Below are 9,505 nucleotides of genomic sequence, written 5' to 3' on the forward strand. Positions count from 1 at the left end.
TCTCCTTCAGTCATTAAATAAAGATGAAGTAGATCTTCAGTGTTGTCTTAGCTGTATTATTGCATTAGATTATTGGTTATTATTGCATAACATTCTTGGTTATTATTACATTAGGTTATAGGTTTATTACTACTTTAGGTTTTAAGTTATTACTACATTAGATTATAAATTATCATTACATTACACCAATTTGAGGGGTTTTTTAATGAACTAATTAAAATACTTTACATCATTATTATTTGCATGTTTTAATGTGTAACTCTTTTAAATTATCTTTTCAGTCTTAAAGATGAAGAACTACAGAATCCACCACCGAAAAAGGTAACATTATAAATTCACTTTTGTACAGTATCTATCTGAGAATTGTTTAGGAGTTTAGTTTCCTACACAATCATTATTCAGAGAAACAATACTGTTAAATAAGGACTTTCAAGCTATTTCATTACTTGGTGTTAACATCTCTGTGTTTTTCAATCAAGTCATGTTTATAACAATTCTGAAAAAAAAATGTATATTTTGCTGAAGATGTCTAATACAACAGAAACATGTGTTGAGTTGTTACCATAGAGCTTGGATTAGACTCACTACCTACTTCATTCCCAATTTTGGCCATCACAAGATTGCTGAAGTTGATGTCTACAACAAACATAGTATTGGAATCCACACAGACAATATTACATTTTCATCTTCTCTTGTATTAGATGTATATGCATATATACATCTAATATGCATATATGATTTAATATATGTATATATGCATCTAACATATGTATAGATATAGGGTGTTGAGCTGATAGAATCGTTAGCTCACTGGGCAAAATGGTTAGCATCATTTCATCCATCTTTACATTCTGAGTTCAAATTCTGCCAGGTTGACTTTGTCTTTCATCGTTTGTGGGTAGATAAAATAAGTACCAGTTGAACACTGAGGTTGATGTAATTGGCTTGTCTGCTCCTCCAAATTGCTGGCATTATGTCAAAATTTGAAACGAATCTATCTACATAAATGTGTAATGGTGTCTGTCTGTGTCTGCATTTGTGGTTACTCTAACTCCGCCAACTGATTTTAACGATTTTTGGCACATTGGTAGATCACATGCCCTGAAGATCAAATAAGGCTGGAATTTTTCAAAAACTCAATAATGCTCAAATGGCATTGATTTTTGTGAGCTCAATTGGGCGTTTGAATGGAAATTCCCATAACGATGTTATTTTTCCTGCAGCTTTTGCATTTTTTGTCCGATTTTGATGAAAATCAATGAGTGAGGCCCATGGCAGTGAGTTGGTGTCAGTATGTATGGCGTTGACAAAAAACCAATAATTGTGCCTGAGCAGTGGTTTTATAAAATCATTAGGCTTTTTTGCATGCAATTACCCATAGGGATTTTATTTTTGGCTGCAAAAGAAATTAAATTTCCCTTGTTCATCAATTCAAAATGTACAAGCAAAAGTAGAAAAAGTGCTGAATACCTATGATAAATGTGTAAAGCAAGGAAAATACAATAGATTTAAAGGAATTTTTGACATCACAAAGGAAAACGGTGAATGGCTGTGTAGTGAGGATAGAAGGTTATATTATCTTCAAATTGAAAGCAAGGTACAGGTTGGGTATGGAACTGGAAAAGCAGCCAGTTCCAAAACTATCCATCCATCCAAAAGAAAAGTGTCTTTAGTGCCAACTTCAACCGGAGCAACTCCAGTGTCATTGTCAACATCTGAAGCAGAAACTGGAAGTGAAAATCAAGAGTCCAAAAAATCAGAAAGACAAGGAGGAAGTATAACAAAACTGGAACTGCTGCCAAGTTAGTAATGTCTTCCGAGCTATCAACCCAAAAAGCAGCAACAGTTTGTCAACAATTATCTCAAGATGGAATCAATATCGCGACTCCATCCCAACCTGGTATTTACAGAATGACTATCAAAGAAGCTGCTAAACTAAAAAAAAAAAAGAAAATGAAGAAAACGTTACATTTAGAAAACTGGTCATTGCATTTTGATGGTAAATGTATTGATGACCAAGAATACCAAGTGCTAGTTTTAAAGAATGAACAGGGAGAAGTTAAGTTAGAAGCACTTCAATCACCAAACAGAAAAACCAATACTGTTGTGAAAGGAATAACAGCTGTTTTAGATAAATACAATTTATGGAACTGTGTAAAGATGATTGTCGCTGATACAACGAGTGTGAACACTGGGAAAAGAAATGGCATTGTCATTCGGTTGCAAAGACTGTTTGCTCAAAGGGGGTTGAAAGAACTGCAATGTATTGGTTGTCAGAATCATATCCTTGATAGAGTTCTTTGTGTTGTAATGGATAATAAACTTGGAGAAAAAAAAGTCATCTCCCAGTATTGAATATACATTCATCCCAGAGTTTCTAAGTAATTACAAGAAACACCAGGCGGATTTCAACAATGGTGAAGAAAAGATTACTGAATCAGCAGGATGGCGAGATGACATGAAATTTCTATTTTATTTGACCAGAGATTTTCATTTCTTTGAAGAAACTGACAAATTTCCCACTGTAAAGTTTAAAAAAATACCCAACTTAAGTAATGCAAGATGGAATTCTCGAGCAATATTAGCTCTTTTGGCATTTATTCTTCTACCAGAGAAAAGAGTTTTGCTTCTTAATGTTTGCTGATTTATCTCTTACAGCTGAGCAGATTTTTGGCTTACTGGTCAAATGTTCAGTGCACATCTTCAGAAGTTATATGATAGCCTGCAAGTTTATAAAAAAGCATTGAACTCTGTAAAAAACTTTTGGGTTGTTTAAATAAAATATTAGTAATATGTTGTAGATAGAAGGATCTATTGGAAGGGCCCTATTATCGAGTTTTTGAATGATCTAAGTATGTCACGAGGTTTCCAGACATGAGTTCTACTCACATGTCAAGTTTTATCAAAATCAATTAAACGATGTAGGAGGAGTTAGCTAACAATGCCACAAACAAACATACACCGATTTTCCACATATGTAAGATATATATATATATATATATAAAAGGTCAAAATGCCACCTGTACTGGAGGCATGGAAAGAACACCTTTCGAGCATTGGGCCTCATGGAGTCAAAGTGGTTGAATTCCTTTTGAGTGTTGGGCCTCATAGAGGAAATGATCGAGACTTTTGGCATTATGTCATGCTTGAGAAGACCCATCAAACCGAGCAAAATCGCAGTTGTGGCAGATACCAGTGTCATGCAAATTGGCACATAAAAGCACCCATTACATTCTTGGAGTAGTTAGTGTTAGGAAGGGCATCCAGCTGTAGAGAACCATACCAAATCAGACGGGAGCCTGGTGCAACTTTCCAGTGTGCCAGCCTGGTCAAACTGTCCAACCCATGCCAGCATGGACAACAGAGGTTAAATGATGATGATGTCAATTCATATTTGTGCTTCTTGCTTTTGTAGTTATCTTTTACTTGTTTCAGTCATTAAACTGTTCCCGTGCTAAGGCACCACCTTGATGAATGTATTGACTCTAATACTTATTTTTTAAAATCCTTGTACTTATTCTATCAATCTCTTTTACTGAACTGCTAAGTTACGTGAGATGTAAACACACCAACACCAGTTGTCAAGCAGTGCTTAGGGAGAAACAAAGACACTCACACACATATATATGTATACTTATATATCATGGGCTTCTTTCAGCTTCTGTCTTCTAAATCCTGGTCAACCCAAGGCTATAGTAGAAGACACTTGTTCTAGGTGCCTTGCAGTGGGACTGAATACTGAACCATGTGGTTTGGTAGCAAGCTTCTTACCACACAGCCATGCTTACACCTTATATTTTCTCAATAAATTCAACTACATTTCTTCACATATTAACTAAATTAGTTTTATTAACGTGGCCTTCTTTTTAAATTATGCTTAATTGAATGGGACCTTCAAATATAAGAATTTTCCCCACCCCTTGTGTAGGCCATTCTTTGAAAAGTGTGAAGTTATTTGTTTATGTAATTATCTAATTACAGAAAATTAAAATTGATAATTCTTTGGGGCCATCTGAAGATTATAGCCAGATGAAGAAAACCACAGAACAAACTAAAGTAAATGGAAACTTTTTTTTTATTTGCATATTGAACGTTTTTTCAAATGTCACCACCACCATCATCATGATCATCATCATTATATCATCACATAGTCATTGTCATCATCATCACATATACTTTTGTAATTATTGTTGTTGCTATAAACAAGATAATAATAATAAATTTATTGTACAGGGTGTCCACAAAGTCTGGGTACATGGGGATTAACACATACTTTAAGAAATTATTATTTCTTACTTTGTGGACACCCTGTATACATTGCTCAGATGCTCTACGACCTGTCAGAAAAGGGTAAAAGATGGGACAGAAAGCTGTAATAACTCAAGTAAAGGAAGATGACATTGAAAGCTGAAAGTGTGTTTTTAGTGTGCAGGATCAAGCACAAACAGGCTAAAAAGTGAACAGTCAAAGAGCCATAAAGAGGAAAATGTGCTTAGGTGTGTCAGGAGTAGTGCTGGGGAATTTCAGGAAGCATGGAATTTTTGAAGAATACATTATCTTGACAGCTAAACAACTGATGCAGATTGTTTATTCCATGCTTTGAGAATACTGAGAATGAAAACAATTCTTCTAAAAGTCGTGAGTGCTGCATTATTTTTTGATTCTATAATCATGTCCATGAGTGGTATTGAATTCAGAAAGGTGACAAAAGTTATTGTTGGAAGGATGGTGGATAATCATGTGGCCTTTACCAAGTCAGCTGCTACATGTTGAACCTTTGGTGTGTCAATATCTAGAGAAGTAGTATGTTCAAGATACATTAAGTACCTGACAGTGGATGCTTGGTTGCATGTCTCTGGACAGCTTCTAGTAGATTGATATTCTGGACAAGATGGGAGTTCCAGACTGGAGATGCACAAGGTATTTCAGTAGATAGAAGGTAAGTGGCTGATAAAGGTCTTACTGAGTGAGGTTAAGACACCTTCAACCTTTTTGATGATTTTAGAAATGTTTCATCCAACACTGATCATTGTTGACAACAATGCTTTAGTCACTGGTGTTGAGAAGTTGGTGTTAATTCCAGGATTTTCCTCTCAAAATGTCGCTGTGCATTTGTCTACTGCCAACTTGAGTTGCCAGTCAGCTGTCATCATCATCGGCTTCACTTATTTCAGACACATTTACCCAAAACTACTTTTCAATAAATAGCCTTACTGTTTGGATTACCGTTGAGAATCCAAGTCTCTTTCTCTTGGAGATAGTTTGAGGTCATCCTCAATTTATTTTCGCCTTGGTTTTGGTAAGCTCATAGGTAGGCTTAGATTTTCTCAGAATACTTGTCAGAGAGATTAGTGCAGTGATAAAAAGTAATGGAGAAAGTAAATCTCCCTGGAACATCCACTTGTGTATTTTCAAATATTCTAATGATTCATTTGTGTATGTTATTATTTTGTTGTTGTTGTTGTTGGATGAAACATTCAGGGATGTTTGGCTTCATGACTGGCACGAACTTATTAGATTTTCGGATCGATCCGGTACCGGACAAGGATTCTGGACTATTTGTTACATTCACTTTACATGATGTATTAAGAGTTTATGTTGATTTTCAAGTCTTTCTATGATTATCTCCCTTGAAAGCATGCTCATAGTTTCCTCGTAAGTTATGGTGGCGTTGCTGTTTCCAAAGTTTTAATTTTGTTTCTCTATTATTAATTTTACTCGCATCTCTATTTTAGTAGAAACTGAAGGATAAAGAAATCAAACTACATAAACAAACGGTAGCAAAACCGTTCAGAAATTAAATAACACTAACATATTCAGTAACAATAATAAATTTAATTTATCCTCGACAATTTTTAGTTTTACCAATTTTGGATATATCGCTCCTGTTTAAAACCTGTTACCTACTTGACAATTGCATTTCTAGCTCTGCTTTGAAGGAAGCTTTACTTCTTGGACTCCCGTTTTTGTGCACAACGATGTTGTTAAACCTCCATTAACAGCACCATATGCATATCCTTTCTGTTTTCTTTCGCACATGGATAAATTTTTCACTATAGACCTTAATGATCATAAAGACACTATATCAGTGGATAGACTAAAAAAAGGCCTTCATAGAGAAAATTATCCCTGTTCCCACTATAGATGACACACACACACAGCATTACAAACATGTCTCACACACCCACCTTCACATTCCATGACTACCATTGGGATCAATCAGGTACTGGACAAGGATTCTGGATTATTTTCCCTTTTTTTTACTTACTTTTGAGAGCGGTCGGCTCCATTTTTAGTATTCTCGTTTGTGAGAGCAGTCGAGTTTATTTCAGATATTCTCATTTTAAAAATCATCTCTGACTAATTGTTGAGAGAACGTTGGTGTTGCCTTGTTATTATTATTATGTTTGGTTTTTTGCTTTTTATTTGTACAAGTTGACTCCAAGTCTCACCCTGTGACCTCAAGAGACAACAAGTTAGAAGTTCAAGTTGGTGTTATGACCAGGGTGCCATATATTTGGTTTTGCACAGAGTATTGTTCTAGAGAATATCTGTCAAAACATAAGTAAATTAAAGGTTTGTTTTAAAAGTAATTTGATTATAAGATGATAGTCTGGTGTTAAAATAAAGTAAAAAGTGTTTGCTGTTATGTACATTTAAAAGTATTTTGACATTGTTTACAGATTAAAATATTTTGGGGATTACATAGACAATGTTTTATGTAGGATATGGGCAGTTCCCATGAGCATTATTTTTTTGAATTTCTTGGTATCTGAGCCATGTAGCAATCAGCCCCTTTTGCTATCATTCATAGGGCACCTATGACAACAGGTATAGTTTTAATTTTTCCAATTTCTATTTCAAGATCTTTATACTTGCTCAGTTTTTGGTAGGTCTTGACAGATACATTCATGTCGATTGGGACAGTCATATCGATGAGGAGGCATACTTTTTGTCTGAAGTCCTTCAATATAATGTCTAGCTTATTTGTTGTTGTTGTGATGATGATGATGAGGAGGAGGAGGATGGTGATGGTGATTATTATTATTATTCAAAAACAGTTCGTAAAAAATATAATTTACTTTCTTGTTTTTATTTTTTGTTTTTATTTTAGAGTCAGAAACAGACATTGGCCCAAAAGAAACTCAGCCAAGTTGATAAATCAGGAATGAAGTCAATCTCTAGTTTCTTTTTGAAATCAAAATCTTAACCGAATTCCAATTCTAGTTACTGGTATAGCTGCTTAATTAGAGCAACATGTGTTAATAGCACAACACACTAATGCAATGCATTAGGACTAGTATTATATAATGTACATGTGTGTGTGTGTGTTTGTATGTATGTATTATAATATATATATATATATATATATATATATATATATATATATATATATATATCCACTCACATGTATATATCTACGTATACTATATAATATATATATATATGTATACACACACACATACATATGCATATATATATATATATATATATATATATATATATATATATTTATGTATATACTATATTATATATATATATGTACACAGACACATGTTTGTTTCATTCAGCTGATATATTATTAACAATATATCAAACACATTAGTGTTAGTAGCTGAGTTTAACTGTACCAGTGTTATAAAATATTTTACTCTTTGTAGAGCTGAGATCTTACTTGATTACTTGAGACATAAATGAAATACATCACTACATGACCTAATTTTTGATTCAGGAAGGATATAAGAGAATATGTAAGTGTAAAATTGTATTTAGATCAAGTATTTGAAAGATTGTGATATAAGAGTGTGGATTGCCTTCTTTCATGAAATTTTTGTAGTCCATTTTAAAAGATATTCTTGAGAATAAAAATTCTACAATTTTATTTATCTGTTATTGTTTATTTGTTTTAGTCAATGGACTGTGACCATGCTGGGGCATGGTATTACCCCCAATACGGCGAGCGAGCTGGTAGAAACGTTAGCACGCCGGACGAAATGCTTAGCGGTATTTTGTCTGCATTACGTTGTGAGTTCAAATTCCGCCGAGGTCGACTTTGCCTTTCATCCTTTCGGGGTCGATAAATTAAGTACCAGTTACGCACTGGAGGTCGATGTAATCGACTTAATACCTATGTCTGTCCTTGTTTGTCCCCTCTGTGTTTAGCCCCTTGTGGGTAATAAAGAAATAGGTATTACCCCCAATACTTATTTATCTTATGCCCAATAAGGTGTATGGGATAACAACCCCTCTGAACAGTATATATATAGTACTCAAATGTGTTTTGGGGAAATGTCTAACAACTGTAATATTTTCAATAAAAAACATTATTTCTGAGGTCTTGTGTATATGAGGTCTGATTGGACTGTTGCCATGGTAATAAGGCTAAAGCATGCAGAGTGGGGCCGCTTGGCGCAGATTGACCTTAATCTCTGCTGGGCATGTGCACTAGGTTTTGGCATTCTGGCTCACTTCTACTGTTTGCAGCGGTGCTTTGAAGTAATGTGATTGTTGCATTGACCATGACAGAAAAAGTTGTCATGGTGAGACTTGTGCAAAGTTGCAGAAAGTGTATGGAGATGAGTGTATGGGCTGTGCACAAGTGTACGAGTGGTTCAGACCTTTCCAAGATGGCTGAAAAAATGTTGATAGTGATGAATGTTCTGGAGCACCTGCAAGCAGCAGAACAGAAAAACATCAGAGATGTGCATGCAGCTGTGAGGGGAAATCGTTGAATTACCATTCATGAGTTATTAGAGGATGTGCATATTAGTTACGGTTCAGTTCTCTCCATGAAGATTTGGGTATGAGACACATGTCTGCCAAGTTTGTGCCAAAATTGCTTTCAGCTAACCAAAAGGTCACTTGAGTTTTAATTGCACAAAATCCCATTGATTGTCAAGAACAATGAAAACTTTTTTAAAATTTTGTGTAGGTCTCTGAGCAGGTATCGTCAAGCTTTTGGCAAAATTTGATGCAAATTCCCTGCTCAACTCTCTGTCATGGTCAATGTGATGAACACGCGCTACACATGTTACTTCCAAGCACTGCTGTGAACGGTGGAAGTGAGCTGGAATATTGAAACTTGATGCATATGCACAGCAGAGGTCAGGGTCAGTCTATGCCAGTCGGCTTCGCTCTGTAGGCTTTGGCTTCATTGCTATGGCAACAGTACAGTTACTTACTGATCAAACCACCTATTCACTCTGATTTCTGGAGGGAATGTTATTGTTAACACCTAAAAGAAGATGCTTCTTTTTCTATCCACCTTTGTTGAATGCAACTTTGACCAGGAGAAACTGATGTCATACAGTATTCAATGATCATTTGATGTTTTAACTCTGAATCATAACCCCCTCCTGAAGGTTGGTCTGCACACCATCTCTTCCTGGCTTCCAGCTTAACTCCTTGCTCTTGAATTCAAAGCCAACTGCCTCTCCCATCCTGTTCACAGCTACCTTTGCTCTAATTTCAATGACTAAGCATCCTCCATACTAACTGGGTAGGG

At 35.2% G+C, this 9,505-nt stretch overlaps 1 protein-coding gene across 1 annotated transcript in view; it reads left to right on the forward strand.

Moving 5' to 3' along the window:
- Nucleotides 1-7,338, forward strand: part of LOC115215209 (ribonuclease H2 subunit B) — a 37,781-nt gene extending 30,443 nt beyond the window's left edge. Inside the window, exons 9-11 of the mRNA XM_029784418.2 lie at nucleotides 282-321; nucleotides 3,982-4,056; nucleotides 7,115-7,338. Of these exons, the coding sequence (XP_029640278.1) occupies nucleotides 282-321; nucleotides 3,982-4,056; nucleotides 7,115-7,210 (211 nt within the window). The 3' untranslated portion in view covers nucleotides 7,211-7,338. The remainder of the gene's footprint in view (nucleotides 1-281; nucleotides 322-3,981; nucleotides 4,057-7,114) is intronic.
- The last annotated feature ends 2,167 nt before the right edge of the window (nucleotides 7,339-9,505 follow it).

This window comes from Octopus sinensis, linkage group LG8, assembly GCF_006345805.1.
Source record: "Octopus sinensis linkage group LG8, ASM634580v1, whole genome shotgun sequence".
Taxonomy (NCBI): domain Eukaryota; kingdom Metazoa; phylum Mollusca; class Cephalopoda; order Octopoda; family Octopodidae; genus Octopus; species Octopus sinensis.